General features: G+C 45.1%; 3 protein-coding genes across 4 annotated transcripts; 2 read left to right on the plus strand and 1 right to left on the minus strand.

Moving 5' to 3' along the window:
- Window positions 1–98: 98 nt before the first annotated feature.
- On the plus strand, window positions 99–6,092 carry si:dkey-163f14.6 (sushi, von Willebrand factor type A, EGF and pentraxin domain-containing protein 1). Its single transcript, XM_053864565.1, has 10 exons — window positions 99–224; window positions 293–466; window positions 1,045–1,209; window positions 1,638–2,561; window positions 3,875–4,027; window positions 4,165–4,287; window positions 4,349–4,477; window positions 4,539–4,742; window positions 4,813–4,929; window positions 5,097–6,092. Exons 1-10 carry the CDS (start codon window positions 179–181, stop codon window positions 5,237–5,239), a joined length of 2,178 nt encoding a protein of 725 aa, XP_053720540.1. The 5' UTR covers window positions 99–178; the 3' UTR covers window positions 5,240–6,092.
- Window positions 5,400–18,139, minus strand: phka2 (phosphorylase kinase, alpha 2 (liver)). Of its 2 annotated transcripts, none has more exons than XM_053864557.1 (32): window positions 18,041–18,139; window positions 17,749–17,848; window positions 17,000–17,158; window positions 16,100–16,147; window positions 15,770–15,938; window positions 15,606–15,688; window positions 15,459–15,539; window positions 15,290–15,388; window positions 15,075–15,221; window positions 14,868–14,921; window positions 14,665–14,787; window positions 14,489–14,584; window positions 14,136–14,243; window positions 13,945–14,023; window positions 13,531–13,665; window positions 13,351–13,460; window positions 13,140–13,284; window positions 12,877–12,955; window positions 12,110–12,264; window positions 11,884–12,054; window positions 11,593–11,711; window positions 11,399–11,535; window positions 11,177–11,339; window positions 10,032–10,111; window positions 9,887–9,965; window positions 9,691–9,820; window positions 9,525–9,626; window positions 9,239–9,357; window positions 8,180–8,233; window positions 6,809–7,042; window positions 6,536–6,736; window positions 5,400–6,468 (listed from the first exon to the last, which is right to left on the minus strand). In XM_053864557.1, the coding sequence occupies exons 2-32, from the start codon at window positions 17,824–17,826 to the stop codon at window positions 6,295–6,297; spliced, it is 3,711 nt and encodes a 1,236-aa protein (XP_053720532.1). In that variant the 5' UTR covers window positions 17,827–17,848; window positions 18,041–18,139; the 3' UTR covers window positions 5,400–6,294. The 2 variants fall into 2 exon arrangements, with proteins under 2 accessions (XP_053720532.1, XP_053720533.1); XM_053864558.1 differs by lacking the exon at window positions 8,180–8,233 and adding an exon at window positions 8,421–8,444.
- A 407-nt stretch (window positions 18,140–18,546) lies between these two features.
- LOC128758893 (AP-1 complex subunit sigma-2-like) lies at window positions 18,547–21,555 on the plus strand. The gene is made up of 5 exons (XM_053865362.1): window positions 18,547–18,715; window positions 19,006–19,184; window positions 20,026–20,134; window positions 20,422–20,559; window positions 20,690–21,555. The coding sequence occupies exons 2-5, from the start codon at window positions 19,006–19,008 to the stop codon at window positions 20,735–20,737; spliced, it is 474 nt and encodes a 157-aa protein (XP_053721337.1). The 5' UTR covers window positions 18,547–18,715; the 3' UTR covers window positions 20,738–21,555.
- The last annotated feature ends 54 nt before the right edge of the window (window positions 21,556–21,609 follow it).

Consider the following 21,609-nt stretch of genomic DNA (forward strand, 5'->3'; position numbering starts at 1 on the left):
GTAAAAATGGGCATCGAACATACACTGTGGAAACGGGTTACCTTCACTAAGTATTTGACTGCTATGTGGTCCTTCCCCTCCCTCCTCTCCCCCCCTTCACCTCCCTCCCATCAGCCTCCTGCCTTTATTATTTCCAAATTCTTCTCCTCACTTTGCTTTCAAATCCTCCCGAGTTCAGATGTGGCTGCTGAATGTGCTGACTGCTCTCTGCACTTGTGTGACAGGTAATTTAAAGACCTCCAGTTCGTCTTCGTCTTCGCTGTGTTGTTCATGTCAGAATTTGTGTCTTTAGTATGTGGAGCAGACAGCTGCAGTGGATTTAAACATCTAGAGAACGGGCGGACGTTCTTCCGTTACGGTGGCCTGATGGTGGTCTACAGCTGTCGGCCTGGATATAAGCTTCATGGATACAGGACCAACAGTTGTGTGGCTGGACACTGGTCCCGAGACCCCCCAGTCTGTGTTGGTGAGTAAGAAAAACAAACAGGAAATTAATGAAAGAAGCCCTCAGGACACTATGAGAGGCTGCTCTCCACCAAAAGATGAATATTGAAGGGTTTATTATCAGTCTATTGGGGACTTAGAAATTATTTGTCCAAGCTAGAGACGTTTTGATTTTCTCTCAAGCAGTGACCTTTATTAAGTTGGTAAATGGCTCAAGTGAGTTCAATGGGCTTTACTGACTGGGACTCTCAGCATAATCTCACACACTTACACTTAGTATTGATTTTGGTTGTTGCCAACAGAGGCTTCATGTCCTCTGCACCAAGAAAATCACTGTTGAATCTTAATATATATATAATATTTAAGTATTTCTTTACATAAATGAATGTAGGAATACAAACACAAGTTTATTGTGGACTTGATGTAGAAAGCGCTGAAGGAGTCTTTATATGAATAAAATGTATGTTCTGTTACATGGTATTTTAAAAGAGCATCTCCTCTCCTCTGTCTCACTCAATAACAAAACACCCATCGTTCAGCGTAAAAAAAATGTAATATCTGTCCACCATCCATGACAAAAATGTTTTGTCATCCATGAAGGTTTTGGTTGCAGCAGTCCTGGCCCCATCACACATGGAACCAGCAGCATGACGGACGACGGCTCCACGGTCATATTCAGCTGCAGCAGCGGCTTCAGGCTTCTTGGTCCTTCCAAGCTGTTCTGCAAAGGCCACATCTGGAACGGCAGCAAGCCGGAATGTCGAGGTGAGAATGTGAAGAATTTTCCTCAAAATGCTCTGGGGTGTGACGATCGTCCTCTGTCCGCTCTTAAAAGATAATTTACACTAGTGGACAAAATCCTTGGCCCCGCTCCATTAGTAAAAGAAAACCCCATGTGGGCAGGTGAATAACTGGAAGCTGACAGAAGTGGTGAGAAATGGAAATGTCTTGAAAATGAGCCAATGAAAATCAGACATTTTTTTGTGTCTGACTTTTGAATTTTGGTTAAACTGACTTTTTTTTAATAGCTCCATTTAAGTTTGAAAGGTTTTCCAGACATCTGTTGATGTTTTCTGGTGCACAATACTTGGTTTCTATTTTCTTCCAGGAAGTGCATGTAAGGTGCCTGGTTTTGTTGAAAAGTGAACCACCTCCTTTATGGAAACCATGTCTTTCAAATGTTTGTTTCTCAGAACTCGACCAAGTTGCACCAGATGTCCAGGTAGAAGGAACAAACTCAGAGGCCGGAGAAGTAAAGGAAGGATCCCAAAATAGTCCCACCTCTCTCATCTTCTCCAAGGACATTCCCTTAGATTCGCTGTCCTCAATTGAGTCCCAAACACAAACCAATCTCAGCACTCAGGACGTCAACTCTACAACTAACTCACAGAATGATGTATCCCTCCATAATCTCACAACTACCAGGTTACCTCATGCTGCCAGCATTGGACCACAAACAACCCTGATGAAGCATGAACTGGCTGAAGGAGACACAGGCCGAGTCACACAAACATCTCCTCGTCCATCTGTTCCCTCTAAATCACCACCACTACCTGCTGCTGTCTCCGCTACTGTGTCATTAGAGTCAAGGAAAGCTTCCACGGCATTTTCAGGAGCTCGTACATTAACTGTCAGCGTTGCTTCCTCTGTGACGCTCACCTCTACAGTCCAGCAGAACAAGCTGTCAACTTCTACCTCAACACCTCAGGAGTCCAGGATCCTCACCAGTGAAGCCCAGCTGACCCGTTCTTGTCCTCCATCCTCAGCACCAAGGGCTGTCAGTAGCTTCTCTGAAACATTACTGCATGACTCCACATCTGCCGCCCCTTCGCTCCGTCCCGACTCCTCAGTTTATCTAACAGCTTCTCCAAGCGCCCCTCAACTCCAGACAGAGAGTGTCCCCGTTACTAACACGGACACTCCTGCCAACGGTCCTGTGTGTCCAAGTCCCCCAGTTCCTGCACATGGGTCGATCCACTTTCACAACGAAGGCACTTCAGAGACCAAACGTTACATACAGTACAGATGTAGCCGTGGTTACACTCTGGCTCATGGAGACGCACACAGCATCTGCCAGGAAGGAGGAACCTGGAGTGGAGTCACACCAGTCTGTGTCGGTACGTTTGTTTTTCTGGCTTTTATGCATGTTTGTATGATTCCTCTGGGTACTCTGGTTTCCTCCCGCCATCCGATCACTTGGAGAGGTTAACTGGTGGGTGTGATCGTGTGCTTAGTGTGTGCCCAGTGTCCCATGCCTCTTGTAGCTGGGACAAGCTCCAGGCAGTGTGACATCATTAAGGAAATAAGAGGGAGAAAATGAAAGCCTCCTGTACTGCAACCTATCTTTGATCTTGCTGCCTGCTCACATCCTCTTCATGTCCTCCTTTACCACATTCATGAACCTCATTGGTTGACACCGTCTTCTCTTACCTGTTTTTTTGCCTGCATGTCCAAACATTTTGTCTCTGATCTTGATCTGTCAATGGGATCTTATCCTTTTTAGTCACTCCCAGTTAATCTCTGACACACTGCTTTCACAAACAGTTTTTACTGTTGCCATGGTGGTGGCATCACTTTCTTTTTTTTCTTTTTTCTTTTCAAGACCTCCATAGTTGTTAACTATCACAGATTTGCAGCTGTCTAGTCAGTTCAAAGATACTCTACTGCCACCATACGTAGCTCATGTATTAAAACTGAGCATCTTGCGGCCCTCATGGCCCAAAGGTGTAAAACAAAAAAAGTTTTAGCGGCCCTCTAGGAGGCCCTCGTGGCCCAACCATGGGCCCCGGCCCCATAGTTAAGTATCAGTGTTTTAGAGAACAAAAAAACACTGAAATAGCCTCATTTCACTTCATTTTCATGTGGTTGTTTCATTTAAAGAGCGACTAACCTCCCAATCCAACTTTCCTGACTCAGGTATATGTTTCACATATGTCTCCCCCTCCATGATGCAGTAAGTGGCACATCATGATGATGTTTGGTATTGAAGTTATTTCTTTCTAAAGGTTACGAGAGTCAAGCGCATGATTACATCACACTGCGCTTGTCTCCACCTCCAGTGCAACTCTTGAACCGCCCACCTCCTCATTAGATGAGGCGTAGCTGAGACGTGTCTGCGTGCTTCAGATCAGAGATGCAGTGCGTGATACAAGTTAGTGAGTACATAGGTTAAAGGGGTTTTATGGAGGCATTCATCCTGACCAATCACAGCAGAGTGGGCGTGTTTGGGAAGTAGAGATTTCAGCTCTGTATTGTTCGGACACATACTGGTGTGTTCAATAGGGATCCAATGTCATTTTAACTTTGAATAAAATCATTGATGCCTAAACCTGGTTCTGGTTGCAGCCAAATCTCGGCACCTGTGCTGTGGAGTTTTAATCCCTGTGTCCTTAAATCCCAGAAATACCTTTCGTGCTTATCATCCTTCCAGCATCTACTTCCTGTTCTATCGACAACGGAGGCTGTAGCCAGCTCTGTTTGGACTCCATTCTGCAGAACCAAACCTCCCATCAGACCCACAGCAGGTCTCATTGCGGGTGCAGACCTGGATTCATCCTCCTGGAGGACGGCCGGACATGTCGAGGTGAGCCATCCGCCTTGAAGCCCCCACATGCTGCGACTGCTGGACACATCTGGAGGTCCAGACGAGGCCATTTTTGCGATCCGGGTCATAGGATCATTCTCATCGATCTCATGTGGATTTCTCACATGTGGATTCAGACATCAACGAATGTCTGGAGCATCAGAACCAGTGCCAGCACAGATGCATCAACTCTTTTGGTTCCTTCAAGTGTGCTTGTGATGACGGATACCTGCTCTCAAGTGACCAGACCTCCTGCACAGGTGAGGCTCTTGTCTTGATGCATCATTCAGTCGTCATCAGCCCGTTCTGTCTCCAACTCAGACGTGGACGAGTGTCTGCAGCCAGCAGCCGTGACTCTCTGCGTCTTCAGCTGCGTCAACACTCCTGGGAGCTTCTACTGTCATTGTCCAGCTGGATACCAGCTTCAGACCGGACACAGCCACTGCCAAGGTTCACCTGCTCACAGTCACACGCCGCATGCCTCCAGCTCACTGCTGTTCCTCCGCCACAGACATAGATGAGTGTGCTGGCGTTCTTGGACGAGGTCCGTGTGCACATGAGTGCCACAACTCACCGGGGTCCTTCAGCTGTTCCTGCTCAAGTGGACACGTCTTGGCTGGAGATGGACTCACATGCGTCTCTGAGTGTCCGGCTGGTTTCAGGAAGAGCCAGATCTCAACTGAAAAGCTCCATGGTCTTAGAGAGGAGTGTGCTGGTAGGGAAAATGTGGAACTCAAAATCTGTCCTCAAAAGAATAAACAGTAGATCTTGATCTCTGTCCTCAGACATAAACGAGTGCGAGGCGCTGGACTGCGACTGGCGGTGTGTGAACCTGCCTGGCTCTTATCGCTGCATCTGCCCAAAAGGATACTCTCTTCACACCGATGGGCGGCGCTGCCTCGGTGAGTGTGACATAGTTGCCTTCTAGAGCAGGGGTCTCAAACCGCACCTCACAGTGGGTGCAGGTTAAACTGTGTGCGCTTATCTGGTTGGAAGAAAAACCTGCACCCACTGCTGCCCCTGTTTGGATCAGTTTGAGTTTGACATTTTTCCCGCCCCTCACCGCCAGACATCAACGAGTGCAGCCGTAAGAACGGAGGCTGTTCTCACCTGTGTGTGAACCAGAGAGGAGGACACAAGTGCGCCTGTCCGTCCACCCACCGTCTCTCCTCTTACAGCTGGAAGAAGTGTGTGCCGAGGGCAAGGAAGTGACCTCTACATACCGTGGTCTTTGTTTTAAATTATCACACCTGGGACAAATGTACCGACAGAGTAAGTATAAATAACGACTTGTTACAGCAGCTTTGCGCAAGAGCACATTATTGGTATGAGAATTCAGATGAGATTCATCAAGTATTTTATTTTATAAGAAAGTTACGATGGCGCCACACTGGGATCCGGTGTCATTTAAAAGCCACACAACAACACAATGAGCATGAAAGGGCCTCTCATGTAAGATCCCTGAATCTAAATTCATTCCAGTGTTCTGAAACTCTGTCTAAAACATTAACATTTCACTTTTTTTTCCTAACTAAATAATGAATAAACATATAATCTGGCAATACTTAAAAAGTATGGGCAGCTACTGACGGTCTAACATACACTGGTTGTCAGAACAGATCAGCTGAGAACCAAATTGGACTCAGCTGAGATGCACCCTGGAAGGTCTCAACTCACTGTCTCAGATAGACTTGGCTCTTGAATATATTTTTATTATACCTCTGTTTGTACACGAATACATGGCCATCGCAACAAGTAATAATAAAATACAGTATTGTGTGGACATGCGCACCATTCATCTGCAAGTACAGTTACACAACTCACATATATTTCTATACACAAATGAGGGAGGACAACACATACATGCACACTGGTCTCACTGTTGAGATTTCCCTAATTTTAGCACCAAACTAAACAACTCTGGCCAATTAAATATAAATAAATATAAATCAGGAATGACTGGCGCACTCTATTCCCATTAAAAACACTGGAATTTAAATGTATCAGTTCAGAGATTAGTTCATAAGATGATGTCACACGCTCCTGGGAGTCGCAAGTCAGAATTGACAAACTGTTTGCAGCATTCTTGGAGTCTTGATGTTGAATATGTTCAACTCTGAGTAAAATCTGCTTCAAGTTTTGTTTGGCTCAGTTAAAAGAAATGCTTTCTTGTGAACTTCGATCTGAAAGGTTCACACGATGACATGATGCAAAAATGAGGTTGGGACTTGTGTAGTTGGTCCATGTCAGGTCAGTGGTTCCCATCTTCACTGCATCAAGCAGCTTGAACTTGGCAGGAAGTCCTGGACATAGGTAACAGCCGATTTTGACAGATAAGTCATAGTGCCGTAGCTGCCACTAGGGGCGCTGTCGTAGAAGAAGTTGCAGATTCCGGTTGCAGGGTCCTTCTGCAGGAAGTAGTCGCTGGCACTGCGAGATTTCTGAAAGAGAAAACAGGTGAGAGGAGGATGGACAGTGAGCTGTGGTCCAGACGGAAGCGAGTGGTACCAGGTCACTCAGGAAAAGCTCGTTGGCCATGTGAAGGATTCGGTCCACGTGGATGATGCCCCCAATGCTCTCCACGTCCACGTCAGCTATTAGGCCCACCACCATCACAGTCTCCACCAACAGCTGCCGGTACTCAGGTTGAGGCACGTGGTTCAGAACCGACTCCACCTGCACGGCAAACTTGATTTCTCCAGCCGTCATCTACACACACAGTCGACCACATGTCACAAAGGAGGTTTAAGAACATCAGCGCTGTTGGCTCTGGAGCGCCACCTCTCTGGTGGTGGAGGACGGCAGCACGTAGCCGTCGATGGACAGGCCGTGACACTTCTGCAGGATCTTCCACACTCTCTGGTAGAAGCCCACAGGAACTCTGTTGATGGCCCCGTCCAGCCGTCGCCTTCGTAACCACTGACCCTGCGTCTCCTCCCAGTGCAGCTGACCATCACTCGGGCCAGGGCCCACTGGAGACAAGACTCCACTGGGGGTGGAGGGACTACTGCAGCGCTGCACAGCAAAAGAAGGACCATTAAGGCTGCAATAGAAGCTGCTAAAGTCACAGTGAATCCCACTGTCAGTGAAACATGCATTTCTTTAGTCATCAGTGAGCGTGTGTCTTAGCAGAGGACACCCTGGAAAGCTCCCCAGTCCACTGTATGAGGGACGTTTTTCTTTAGAGTGACAGAAGAAAGTCATGAGAGAAGATGCAAACTCCAGCCAGCAGTGGTGCAACACCACTAGCCACTTCAACGCTACCTCTCAAGTTATTATAAAGCCCATCACAGTTTGTTCTTTATATGAATTTACAATATCACAAAAACTAAAGTTGCACATAGACGGTGTCTTGGACAGTATTTAGCAAGATCACAACTGTAGCCATATACTTTATTTCATATATTTTTATTGGGAGAAATGGCAACAGTAATGACATGCGTTGCTATCAAGAATTTCTTGGCTGGAAAAACCCTCTTCCATCTTTTAATGAAATACACATAACATTGATTCAAATAATAATTAGCATCATAATGAAATAAGGAAAACAACAATGATAATAGTTAAACAAAACAAATGATATTTTATTCAAATCTGCATCATGCTTGCTCAAGTACTGTTTTAACGCTAGTTTTTAATCTGTGTGAAAAAACAGTTGATCATGAGACAAAATGTTCAGGGCCATGAGACATGTTTGACGTGGCAAGGTTGTCATGGAGACATTCGACGTTTCATGAGCTTCACAGTACGGTCGACTGCATCTCAGTTTGCTGTTCAGTTTGCATCTTTTCCCGCTGCCAGCATGCAAGGTGAGGTCAACAACAGTGTGGGTCAACTGAGGCGCATGCAGCACTCATGCACGCAAGTTAGACTGCAAAATGTTCATTAAAGGGTGAAGCTGTTTTGAGTTTAAATGCCAGCTCATCTTGAACTAAAGCAAACTATGATTGACTGCAATGTACAGTAGTGTCAATGGTTTCATGAAGAAGAATTTCATAAAAGGCTGTGTGTGCAAATGTGGCTGAAATACGCTGCCGTCACTAATGTGCCGGACAGAATTACTGATAAAGAGCTGCTCAGAAAACCGCTTCACCCTTCAGGACGGCTCAGCCCTCTCTCGCAGTCCCGGGCCGACGAGGTGAGATGTTTTACCGTAGAGCGAGGAGAAGTGACATTACTACTCAGGGAATGACCGCCGCTGAAGATCTACAGATGGACATGGATGACAGAGGGACAGTCTGAGATGAGGATGACAACACAAGCATGAGACAACAAGGATAGATGAGATGTCCCACTAGCGACGGCGGCAGGAGATGGTTCTAGCAGAGAGCAAGATGATGTTAGACACGCTCTGTTAGCAGCTGACGGCGCGACATGTCGGTGATAAACCCACACTGATCGGCCGAGAGTCGTCCAGCTGCGTATGTGGAGGGAAACAAGAACAGGCAGAGGCAAACTATTTTACCAGACATTCACCTGCAGCGGAATCTTTTAAGTCAACACGTCTGCTACCAAATTAGGTTTTCAGCTAAGCACCTGTGCTGCCCCCGAGCAAAACTATGGCCTAGACTAGTATCTAAATACACCGCGTCACCTTTGCTTCCATCTAGACTCCAAAAGGACTCAGACTCACACCAAAGGACTGGTTGAACAGCTATACAGTGGTAGAAAAGAGGCATCCTGCTCTACTGTTCACGTTATTTGTTGACTTAAATATTGTCAAGAATTTAGTTTCTTGTAAACAATAAGCAAAAAAATAGTCATTTGTATTTGTTTCTCTCTGTATAATGCAGCCACACCTGGTGAAACAATAGATTTGTCATTGAGGCAGTGTCAAAAGGAACCTTTTTCCACCACTGTACATGGCGTTTCTTTTGTCTCCATGAAGCCTGGAAGTGAACACATGCTTCCATATTTAGAATTAGAGTCTATCACTAGATTAGCCCATTTATGCTAATGCTCACTCCAACATCACTAAAACAGAGAAGCTGTTTAGTGGCGTTTTATCCCGCGTCATAAATGAACCGCCACATCCTCCGTCATGTTTGCTAAATCACAGGAGCGCTTTTGTGCAGTGAGCTGCTCTCTGCTGCCACCTACAGGGGCTACACGTCACCACGTCTATTCAAACGGCACCCTGCGAAGTGGCATCCCAACTGTGTGTCCAGGCTCCAGCTGCTCCTGGGGCTGGCAGGTGCATGTGTGACCCACCTGTTTGATCTCGCTCTTCAGTTTGTGTATCCCCGTGCGTTCCGTCTTGGTGGCGCCAGTGTGACCCAGCTCGTGAATGGAGATGGCTGGACTGGTGGCCGTAGACATGACTGGGGGCACTGGAGAGCAGATGAGACATTTGGCACGGTGGAACTCGACATGACAGAACTACAACATAAATGAACTGCGGACTGATTCTTAAAGTCAAAAGCATGAAATATTAAACAGAAATCCCTGACAAGGACAGTGAAAATGTTTACACTCAGCACCGAAAGCTTTCACTCACTGCTCCTTTCCACTCCAAACTCTTTCCCACTGAGGATGTGATGCAGCAGGTTCTTCATCCCAAAAGGACTCAAGCTCATGAGACTCTCGGAGGCTTCCTCCCCTACAGAGACATTTTCACCGCAGGTTGGTGCGTCACATGCGAGCACAGCTGAGAGACACTGTACCTGAACAGTGGAGGCTGCGGGCCAGTTCGGTGGCCATCACCTGCATGATGAGTCCAATTCTGAGGCGGAGCATGTCCCCGAACAGGGCGGGCTGCGAGCGCATGTACATGGCCAGGTACACCATGATTTCCTACAACACACACACACGCAGACTGAAGTGAGACCATGAGGTCAGCGGCAGGGTCAACACGCTCACCTGTGTGAGGACGGCGATGCTGATGTCCTGACCGCTGGCCTCATAGATCAACGTGTTCAGCTCCTCAGGAGGAAGTGGACTGACAGATGAACGAGACCAAGTCAGTAACGGCGACAATGGTGAGTGCATTTTCACCAGAACTTACACGGTGATGACTCTTTCTCTGGGCTCTGGAGGGAGACCCACCGTCAGCTGCTTGTGGTGAGAGATCAGGTCTGTGCAGGCCTGAACACCAAACACGCATTAGATAAAGGCGCTGCTCTTATTTTCCAGGCCACTTATGAGTCAAATTAAAACTTCAAAAATTTATTTAACACCCAACTGAAGGGTGAAATTGATACTGAACTTTAGAGTATTTAGCTGTACAGAAATCAATATTGCCTATTTTGGACGATATATATTTAATGTTTTTCCCTGTTTATTTTCAATCTCACATAGCTGTTTTCTTCACTGTGATATACAATTGAATTACTTTTATTTGGGTCATTTTCTCAACTTTCTTTAAGAAGAAGAATTTTCACACTTTTATTAAGTGATGAAGTTGATGTTGTTGCCAATAATACAAATTTGCACTTCATGCTACCTTTCTTTTTCAATGATCATAGCAATGTTTACTGTTTTCTGCAATTTTGGGGCTCTTTTCTAGACACTACAGGTTGTTTGGGGAATAAATAGTTGAAGGCGTTACATAGCTGTCCTGAGTGTTAGGGTGCTTTCACACTACGGGTTCTGTCTCAAGACAAAGCTCTTTTGGCTCAGAAGTCTGAGATGTGAACACAAGCGAGTCAGGTTTTGGCCGCAGACCTCATCCCCGTCTCTGGAAACTCTCACCGGGTGGTGAGCTTCTCGCCTCTGGCGACTCGGCGTTAGACGCCGGAAACAAACATGACAACACTCTTTCATGTTTAGTTTTGGCTGTGAAACGCCACATTCTGTCACAGCCGTGGCGGAGCGCCGTCATCATTTTGGTTCTGAGGTGAGGACGACTCATAATGCTAAGAACTGATAGAGAAATAAGGAGGTTAAGCCGATGGTGGTAAATAGGTTGTCACGCGGCTGATGACAACTTCCTTAAGACCTGCTTCATCGTGGATCACAAACCAGCTATTTTGCGCAGAGCGCCGCCAGCTGACAACAAAAAAAAAGGACATTGCCTGAGGCGCAGAGGTGCGAGGCTGCACAGTAGGGGCTGAGTCAGACTCACCCGAGACAGAACCCACAGTGCGAAAGCGCCAGTTAACCCCAACTTAATAAAGGGAGAAACACTGGAGTTTTTCAGAGTTTGTTCACCTCAGCGAGGACCTCCACCCTCTTCTGTAATATCCCAGAGATGTATCTGATCAGACCCCACTCCTTGCAGGCTCCAGCTTGAACATAGAGCTCCTCCAGCAAGGTGCGCACGCTGACCCCGCCCTGACCAGGACCCGACAGCTCCACCAGCCAATCCGCCCCTCTAACGAAAGACACCACAGCAGTCACAGGCAGCCTGATGAGACCCAAGCGGTCGCCTACTTCATGGCGTAGAGAATGTAGAGGATGTCAGCTTGGTCCTGCAGAGTCGGGCATTCCTTCAGCTGCCGCACCAGTGCCGCGAAGTCCGTATCACCATGGGAGTCTCGGGGGAGGTGTAGATCTGCCACACTATGGGACTATGGGGCGACACAGATGAGAACTTTAAAGACACAAGGGGAAAAGTAGAACGGTACCTTTAACTTGTGTGCATGTGCAGCGTGGTGAGGGTGTGGGACTTCCAGCAGGTTAAGAGCTTTACGATGTTTGCTGCTGCGCTTCATGACGGGGCCGACTGGCAGGTACATGGAAGACTCTGGAACACAGACGCACTTTAGAAGGAATCTATCGTGTCAGTTTCCATGACGACACATGGAGGTGTTCCCCAAGGCTCAACGTTATTTGAGGACACTGAGTATCAGCTAATAATAATGAAAGAATTTTGGCTATAAAAGCCATGAAAATCACAGAATTTCTGCTCGACTCACTGGGCATGTTGAGGCCTTGGACCTGTGCCATTAGTGACAGTATATCTCGGGTGGTGTGTTCAGCACTGAAGACGTGGTGCTGCCCCCTCTGGATGGGAGGTAGGTGACACTTGACGGTGGTGCTGTGGAGCAGTTGGGTGAGGTACTGCTCGAACATGTCCTCAGACTTGCCTGGAGACAAGAACCGATTAAACAGTTGAACTCACAGGATTTATTGAAAAGTCACCTGTAGGGCCACAGCTGAGGTATTCTTCGCCATATTCTTCATCCCCATCAACCTCATCTTCCTCCAGTAGATTGTCATCGTTCTCCTCATCCAGGAAGCTGAGGCGAGTGTGGAAGGAGGTGGTTTGAAAGCTTGAAAGGGACGACATCTGCACCCTGTGGAAAGAGAACAACAAGGTAACAGAAGGGCAAACTCGGGTTCATACAGATCAGTTACATAAATGAAGATATAAGAAGTACCATATTCAAGTTTTTATATCACCTTATTTAAACTTAAGCTCTTTTAATGTCATGAAAATATGTGTATAACAATTTAAATTTTATTAGAATTTCAGGTACATTCAGAGTAGTGGAAACCCTGGCCATTGTGTAGTGAAAAACGTCCTGATGCACAAGACATGTTGCAGCTAGGATGATAACAACAACATCAAAAGCAAACAAAACCAATCTGTTTGCTTTTGTTCAGGGATTCCTCCATGTTTGTTGTTGTTATCATCCTAGCTGCCACGTGTCTTGTGCATCAGTGTGATCAGTGGACCAGGAACTCCTGCACTTACAAAGGTTCTGTGTTGTCTGGAGAGCAAACTGTTCAATTAAATTAAATTCGATAAAAACATTTAAACGTTTTTTTGTTGTAATTAATTAATCGTAATTAACTCATTAAAGTCTCACCACTAATATATATATATATATATATATATATATATATATATATATATACACACACGTATATTAATAATGTGTCCAGGCCATAAAACAAAAGCAAACCTTGCTCCACCAAAGTATCCATCTTGGAGTTTCCTCAAGGTTGACAAGATACACGGATCGATTTCATCTCCATCTTCATCTGGAGGCACAACAGAAAAGAAAGTCCAACACAAAGCTTCATGTATCTCATTCACTTCCAGAGAAATAGAACTCCTACAATACACGACACACAAGTCACTTCCACATTAAAACTGTTGGTTGGAACTTGGGGAAGCTCAGACCCACACACTGGACCAGTACAATAGGACGGGTCAGAAGGTTACCGAGCATGCTGCGAGTGATGGGGAAGGTGAGCGTGGGCCGTCCTGTCATCCTCCAACAGGATGAGAGATAAGCCAGCTCTGTTCGTAACATTTCCACAATCATCTGGTTATCCAGCGCCAAGTAGAAATGGTGATGGTCCAGAAACTGGGGAAAAAAACAGCTTTAATAATCAACCAGTCACATGTTGTGCGTGTGTGACTCCTGGTTTACCTGAGGGGTGAATATATACGAGCGATTCCTGATCTCATAAAACTTGGAGGTTCCCAGAACGCCGATGTGCCGGTACGGCCGCCCGCTCAAATTGAGTTTCTTGCAATTTCCTGTGACAAAGATGCAGAAACGTGACACTGCAATTGCAGCAAAACACTAATTTTGATTCTTGGTGAATACCAAGTCGGACGTAGACGTGACTCAGGATCCGGGCCGGGAGGATCCTGATGGGCAGAACTTCTGACATCATTTGCACATCAATCCCCTGGTTACTCAGCAGCTCCTGGATCTCCTCCGACTCGGCAAGAACACAAACTGACCAAGAAATATAGTCATTGTTATGGCAGTGCTCACATCTGTAGAGTGGCTGCCCTCATGTTTGGAGAAGGAATTGTATGGTGGTGAGGAATTACAATGAATATTGGACATGGGGAAAGAGAGATAAAAGAGCACATGAAGGAGGCAGGTGTGACTGGGGAAGATGATCCTATCAATTATATGGTTATGGTGGAGGAGGGTGACTCGCTGCAGATCCCAGGGTCAGCAACTAATTCCATGTTGAATCCATCAAAATTGACCGCCCACTGCACCCACCTTGCACCACAACATCCGGTTTGAAGTTAGTAGAAAATCTCCTGTTGAGAGGATCAATCTCCCCTGGAGCCAGGAACCCCTGAACAAAAACCAGAGCCATAACAGATTGACTTTAATACATGTTTCCCCTGTGTGATTCACTGCTGTTATTGCAGCTGCCTTCTTGGTGACTGCAGAAAATGACCATGTACCTCAGTGAGTAGGCAGCCCAGGATGTAAAGGGACTGTCCCCACATGTGTGGCAGCTGCCCTTTAGCAACTCTGTCCACGGAATGAGGGTTGCTGTACTCTTCTTCCACCTGCCAATGGTACATTGGTTTCACTTAGAGGCCTCCTCAGAACTGATCAATTCATCATCGCAAATTGTTTGTATGACATGGACTGGTTTCGTTTTCCCTGGTCCCACGTTATGAACCAGCTCCAGTTCACACAGGGAGATGTGCAGAGGGCAGGCTGTCATATATCTCCATGCATGCGACGGCATGTTTTCAGTGCCAACACTTCCACTGTTCAACCCTACATAGGTGGAAGACAATGACCGGACCTTATCAAGTGGAACAGCGTAAAGCTCAGGCACGAGTTTGATGCCGTTCTTTCCTCGGATCAAAACGCCCTCCAATGCCTCGTGGTACTCCTGCACCTGCACACAGCGTTCCTGCGTTGTCACACCAGAAGTACCTCAATCACTCAACAGTACTGAGGAACACGGATCATTGCTACCTGCACTTGATCGCCACTAAAGATCCCGTCCAGGAGCAGGTAAGTCCAGAAAACAGGCCACTCACACTCGATGTTCTCAAACAGTTTCAGCTCTGCTGGATCATAATGCAGCCGCGATGGATCCTGATCAACACAAACCAGAGGAAAATGTCAAAACAAGATTGTTTTTAATACGGTTTTCAAAATTAGCAAATATATCTTACCTCCTTGGGACAGAGATATCCATCCCTAATAAAGCGACAGCAGCCATAGCGTCCCTGCAAATACATTTTGAGGAATTTGAGTTGTGTTTCGGCAGGGTATTGAGTCATAAATGTCATTATCTACATAAAAATAGTAAACATACAATTGACTTCATCAGTGTGGCAGTTGGAGAGAACTATATAATAAGAGTGAAATTGAACCGTCACCTGCAGTTTGCTTATGATCTCCGACTTAGTGATGGCCACCAAATCAGCATCCTCCACAGCAAACGCAGGAAAAGAAATGACTGAAAGGAGACCCGCGTCTATCTCTTTTGAGGTTGAAGCTCTGGGCAGCATGGAGCATAGGATGGACTGAAGACAAGATCACAGTTACAGGAAACAGACCCGGAACGATTTCCGGTTTCACTCAGAGACGGTACCTGACAGTGTTCCACTTCATCAGGCAAAACATGAATCACAGACTTTGGTCCTCCGTGAGCGCCGAAAAGATCCAGCTCATCGATTGCCTCTAGAGCAGCCTGATCACACACACCAGACACAGGTGATTTAAGATGACACCAGCCATTTCCACAGCATAGCTTCAAGCACCTTTGCGATTCCCACAGAGCTGCCGTTCAGTTCCGGGATGCCCTGGTTGGTCTTGTCACCACGTTCCCACATCCCATAGTCCTGAGAAGCACAACCAAAATAATCTCAACACAAGTCATTACACATGTAACTACACACCAAACTTACAGCCACTTTGTAGGCAGCTTCAATGTAAAAGACCAGATTTTGGATAAAAGCAACTTCATCCAGGTTAGAAATGATCCGGAGACCTGTGTGGACATCAACAAGGATTTAAAAACATGGTCGTCCAGTAGGCTCAAAGGGAAGTTAGGCCACCACTCGGGTCCTACCCGAGGCCGTCATTTGCGCCAGCATCAGTAAATAAATAGAGGTGGCGTCCACCTGGAGGTGACCCCACTGGTCGTCCCTGACAACGGTGGCACAGGTGGGAGTGTCATACTTGGCGTGCAGGCAATCCTTCGTACTCTGAGTGTGTTTGAACTTCTCCACTTTGGCAACCTAAAAATAAGATAAGTGCTGGTGATGAGAGGGACCGAAGGCCATATTAAAGGCTCGACATCATGTTATTCTTAAAAGCTACGATAAAAGAGAAACATAAAACACTTAATGACATTTCTATTATTACCTTAATATAATATATATAATATAATATATAGTACCTGTCTCATCATGCAGTGAAGAAGTCCCTGCATCAGTTTCACCACACTCTGAAAAAAAAACAAAAAAAAAAACATTGGCGTAATGGCTATATACAGCACATTTTAAAAGACACCATAAGGAAATCTATTCCGTACACTATCAATGCTATACTGCTATATTTTCTACCAAAAAAGTATCTCGGGATAACTTTTATCTTGTGATAATTAGTATCTCGAGATACTAATACCGTCCTCCCACAACTGACTGATTGTATATAGAGATTTAATATAGTGATTTATTCAGAAAATACGGTGAGATACGAGATAAACATTATCACAAGATAAAAAGTTACTCGAGATAACTATTACCTCGGGATAAAAAAATAAAGTCATGCATGTCACATCCAAAAAAATAATCACATGCATGTCACTTCCAGTGCTGCGTAATAGTTTAGCCACATACATTATTTTGAGTAGAAGGCACTTGATCAGAGCGTTTAAAGCGCACAGAGTTTGCCATCAGCAATATTCTGATCCAGAGAGGCAGTTTTAACATTCGTACTTTTATCTTGAGATATAAATTATCTCGACATACTGTACTAATAATCACTAGATAACAGTTATCTTGAGACAAACATTATCTAGAGATAACTGTTATCTCAGGATAAAAAAAATAATAATACAGTCTTGCTTGTCAGATCCCCAAAAAATAAACACATGCATGTCACTTCCAGGGCTCCTTATTTCCTTAGACAATTTACAGTTGTTTTTCCACACTACGTTTGTTTGGACTGTGTGTTGTGGAATCTTGTTGGCAATGCTCAGTCAGGCAACATACAACTGCAACACAAGCGCTGCTAACACACACAGGTCTACCAGACGTATTCAAACAGCCAAAGCAAACAAACACTCATCAGATACCTGCTCCAGTTCATAGGCCTTGGCCTTGTCTTCGTCACGATCTGCGTTCTTGCGGTAGGCCATGCCCAACCCCCACACAGCCAGGACACTGTACACGTTATCGCGCACCCAGGCATCCTTCTTCTGGGCACTGGCTGGTAACAATCCGGTCACAGGGTTCTGTGCAAAACACATACGGCACAAACACAGCTTCCTCAGCAGAATGCAATAAGTACTAATGCATTAGTAACCATAGGCTTGTAATACATAGGAAAATGACATGGTCATTCATCTGACTCCAAAGAGACAAAACGTCCACCTCAGTTGAAACTACAAGTGAGGCTCATTGTTGATGTGTTTTGTTAAGCTTGTCAATGGATGGTGCTCTGAGGTTCACTTCAGGTAGCCACATGATGTTAAACTCCTACTAAAGTTATCGCTTTTGTAACAGTAAAGTACACGTCTGTTGTGAATGTGGACGCCGGCATCTGTCGGGTGACACTGTTGGTTGTCATGGGGCTGTTCTGTGGACCCAAGCACCGCTAAAGATAAAGGAACACAAGTTCCAAGTACTCAGCGTGAACTTTGTACGTGTGTATTCCAATGGTGACAAATATAGGGAAAACCTGGGATGAGAAAGACCTAATAATGTACGAATAATAGATGTATTAATCCATTTTATATTTGCCACACAACTCTTACGAATATATGTATGAAAGTAATGCAACACCAATAATGTTTTGGGGCCTGAGAGTGGAGTGTGGACCCACCTGGTGACACAGAATAGTCTCCTGGACCAGCCGAGCGTAGCCATCCAGCCTCACTCCGGAGTTACTGCGGCTCCTCATCCTCGCCGATCACAATCTAAAGCTGCATCAAACAAACTTTTACATGCATGTACATGCCTGGACACAACAGGGATGAGCGACCGGTGTCGACAGGAGTCTCACTGCAGCGGCTAACGCTGCTAAAGCTAGCGACAGTCAAAACACTAAATGCGCAAATAACAAAGGTCACTGACATGCAAGTCCAAATATGAATCTGTTTTGTAATAAGGCAAACCTCGCATGACATGAGAAAATGCAGCAGGAAGCGCTTTCTCGGTGGGAGGAGTGGATGCGGACGTGCAGGTTGCTGGACGTCCATTCTGAAGCTTACGCGTTGCGCTGTCTGACCACTGAGAGGCGCCAAATCCCCTCTGTATTTCGTAAAGTAGCAATTTATCTGCTAAGATTTGGTCATGTTCAACTTCACTATTTAATAAACTATTGGTATATCCTTCACAAATCCTGTTGTAGACAGCAAATCCCACCAAAAAGACATATATGCCTCATTTAGCCGAGCGTTCATTTGTTATTGAAGGGATGGTAAATTCTGATGAAGTAGTTCTTATTCTCTGTTTTGACCCTAGTGTTGTTTGTACAGTGAGTCGCGTTGTTTTTTAAGATGTTCCACCATCAAAATAAACATCCGAGCAAGCCGTGGATGCCTGTTAGCAATCACGTCAGAGATAACGGGATATCCGAGCCAATCAAAAACAGAGTTGCAGCTCTTGCAGCCAATCAGAAAGCTGCTATCATCGTCGCTGTCTCCCTGACCAGTGTCCATCACCGTCCGCTAGCTGCGTTAGCATCGAGCTAACCCGCAGCAGCACTCAATCCACACGTTGGTCGACTTGGAAGTCATTCGGATTGACATTTGCTGTAAACGACTGGCGCCTGATACACAAACGCAAAGGTAAAGGGTTCGTGGTTTTGTTGAGTTTGATGTATATTGCTAGAGATCGCGGGCGGCACTCGCCAGCAAATGCGTTCAGGATGTGTTTACCATTTACATGCAGACCCAAGTACCGCAAAGTTTTACGTCCATCCTGTGAGTTAATGTGATGGGTTTTTTTTATTTAACACGTAGGAACCACGAATAAATCGCTATATCGTTGAACCATATGACACCTTCCTAGACTTTTTTAATGAACTTTCTTCAACGCACTTCATCGTTGTTCATCATATTTCTTACTTTCCCCTCAGATGCAGTTCATGCTTCTGTTCAGTCGCCAGGGGAAGTTGCGGTTGCAGAAATGGTACGTTCCTCTGTCAGACAAGGAGAGAAAGAAGATCTCCAGAGACCTGGTCCAGACCATACTGGCCAGGAAGCCAAAGATGTGCAGCTTCCTGGAGTGGAGGGACCTGAAGATTGTCTATAAGAGGTAGCGTTTCATCATCATCATCATCATCATTACTACTGTCACAGTCTGTCGTCTTACAGTCATAAAAATGATCAGGGTCGTTTTTCATTGTGAATGCAGCCATTGATGATGTTATGATGGATTGGAGGGAGACAACTGGGCGCAGGGTGCAACTGTTCTTTGACCGAGATAGAGAAATATGAAATACCAAGGTGTTATCAGTATAACTTCATCAACATCATGCCAAGAGGACGTTTCTGTCTGCAGCAAGAAAAGCACTTTGGAGATCGAGAGGGTTAGAATATTGTGTAACAACAGAAAATTGTATGAAAATAAATTGATATTGTCAAATAAATCTATGCACGACGTGCAATTCATTCTCCTAACATTATGTGCATAAGCTAAGCTCATCTCTCTAGTGTAGCTCAGGCAAAACACACTCCTAATTCTGAGGTTGTTCATGCTCATAAACATGTTATATTTTCCACCACTGACAACAGTGTCCCTAAAACAAATGGTGAGTAAGCAAAGATCTTTTCCTCTGATATTAGTGTGTGTTTCTAAATGCCAGCCATTTAGATGAGATTATTATATTCTTGTCGTCTTGTTTGGTGTTGCATCTGTTTTCTTTGTGTCTTGAGGTCCTTAACAAACAATTGATGCTGTATTTTTCTGTCGTCCTCTCATTTACGCTCCGTCTGCTCTGCTGCTAGATGCCAGAAACACCTCCCCTCATAGCTAGTGCTGAACACGGAGCACTCTAGAATAATCTTGTGGGATTTGTGCTGCAGTTAGTCCACGTTCCATACACAGGTTTCACTTGCACTGTGATCACAGGTCTTCTGCTGTTTTTCTGACACAGGTATGCAAGTCTGTATTTCTGTTGTGCTGTGGAGGATCAGGACAACGAGCTGATCACCCTGGAGATCATCCACAGATATGTTGAGCTGCTGGACAAATACTTTGGCAGTGTGAGTTTTTAAAATTCAGTCGTGTATGCCTGTTACATTTTGACTGTTGGAGAAGAACCATTCTGAATATCAGTCATCAAAATGGAGGATCCAAAGACTTCTTCTGTAACCTCCATCTTTGCCCTCGCTGTCTCGATCTAAAGCACATCTGCCGACAGTTCACCCTCATCTGTGATTTATCAAGGATTTTTAAGATCCTTTATCCGGGCTGTTTCATGATCAGACAAGCTCTGTATTCTTACTTGTAATACCAGCCCGGCTATTTTAAACCCTTTGATATTTCACAGGTGTGTGAGTTGGATATCATCTTCAACTTTGAAAAGGCTTACTTCATCCTTGATGAGTTCCTCCTGGGCGGGGAAGCACAGGAAACCTCCAAGAAGAATGTGTTGAAAGCCATCGAACAGGCCGACCTGCTGCAGGAGGTAGGCTCTTCTACTGTGTCTGGGGATGAGTCCATTTCAAATAGACGAAATATAGCTGTTCAATTGGGGCAAATATTTAGGGTGAGACTTGACACGGGATTCAAACTAATGTGCTGCTCATCACCAACAGGAGGCTGAAGCACCGCGCAGCGTTCTGGAAGAAATTGGTCTGACATAAATTGTCACAGGGTTAGTTCCCTCCTGGCAGCCTTCGAGTCTTGATCCCCGTCTACTTGGTCAGTGTTGTGTGTAAATAATCCAGGTTGTGTTACCATAAAGTGTAATGTCTTTAAATGTATTGTCGACGGTAGCTTCAGTCCCCGCACGTACGCACAACCAGAAAATATGGTAGCAGCGTTGATGTCCTGTGAGTTCTGTGCCGTCTTTCGGGATTAATCTGTTACTCAGTTAAGCATCTCACATTCTGGGAGGAAAACAAAAGATCACTGAAGTGAATACTAAATCACATATAGGCTGCTAATGTCAACTTTCCAGAATATGTGATGCTAAAAATCATCAGCAGATTTCAGTTGTTGTTTGTATCATGCAAAAACGTAGCACTAGACTCAACAGATGTTAGCTAGCAAATGTAGTTTCCTGGTTGTGTCCCTGCTTGAATTTTCGCTGTAATGTTGTGCGTCAACTTGTGTCAGTTTGCTCAGTTTTCCCCTAAATCTTTGTCTTGTAAAGAGAATTGTACACTCTGGAAAGGATAGTAAAGTGAAATCAATGCACTTGTTTTTTCTTCTACTTTGGCTTTGTCTGACCAAAGAACACTGTGTTTTATCCTAAAATTGTGTACATACAAATTCACTCGGCAAAAGGGATTAAAATTATGTTCTCAACACAGCCTGTATTTGAAGGTCCATTAAAAAAGAAGAATGACTTTGATTGCTGCAAGTTGAGATTCTTGTTTTTTAGCTGCAGATGCATTTAAAAACGCTGGAAATATAATTCTCAATTGTATCAGAGAAAAATAAACGAATGTGTGTATGCCTCTAAATGTCTTGAATATTCATTGTCTGATCTATCTGCGACAACTGAACGTGT

Source organism: Synchiropus splendidus, chromosome 5 (assembly GCF_027744825.2).
Source record: "Synchiropus splendidus isolate RoL2022-P1 chromosome 5, RoL_Sspl_1.0, whole genome shotgun sequence".
Classification (NCBI taxonomy): Eukaryota; Metazoa; Chordata; class Actinopteri; order Syngnathiformes; family Callionymidae; genus Synchiropus; species Synchiropus splendidus.

Coding starts and splice junctions, on each gene's coding strand:
- si:dkey-163f14.6 (XM_053864565.1), top strand. CDS start 179: ATGTGGCTGCTGAATGTGCTGACTGCTCTCTGCACTTGTGTGACAG. Junction 1,210..1,637: donor CAGCAAGCCGGAATGTCGAG/GTGAGAATGTGA, acceptor TTTGTTTCTCAG/AACTCGACCAAGTTGCACCA. Junction 4,743..4,812: donor TCTTAGAGAGGAGTGTGCTG/GTAGGGAAAATG, acceptor CTCTGTCCTCAG/ACATAAACGAGTGCGAGGCG.
- phka2 (XM_053864557.1), bottom strand. CDS start 17,826: ATGAGGAGCCGCAGTAACTCCGGAGTGAGGCTGGATGGCTACGCTCGG. Junction 14,024..14,135: donor TGGGCTGCCTACTCACTGAG/GTACATGGTCAT, acceptor GTTTTTGTTCAG/GGGTTCCTGGCTCCAGGGGA. Junction 11,712..11,883: donor CCAAGGCCTCAACATGCCCA/GTGAGTCGAGCA, acceptor TCTGTGTTCCAG/AGTCTTCCATGTACCTGCCA.
- LOC128758893 (XM_053865362.1), top strand. CDS start 19,006: ATGCAGTTCATGCTTCTGTTCAGTCGCCAGGGGAAGTTGCGGTTGCAG. Junction 19,185..20,025: donor CTGAAGATTGTCTATAAGAG/GTAGCGTTTCAT, acceptor TTTCTGACACAG/GTATGCAAGTCTGTATTTCT. Junction 20,135..20,421: donor TGGACAAATACTTTGGCAGT/GTGAGTTTTTAA, acceptor GATATTTCACAG/GTGTGTGAGTTGGATATCAT.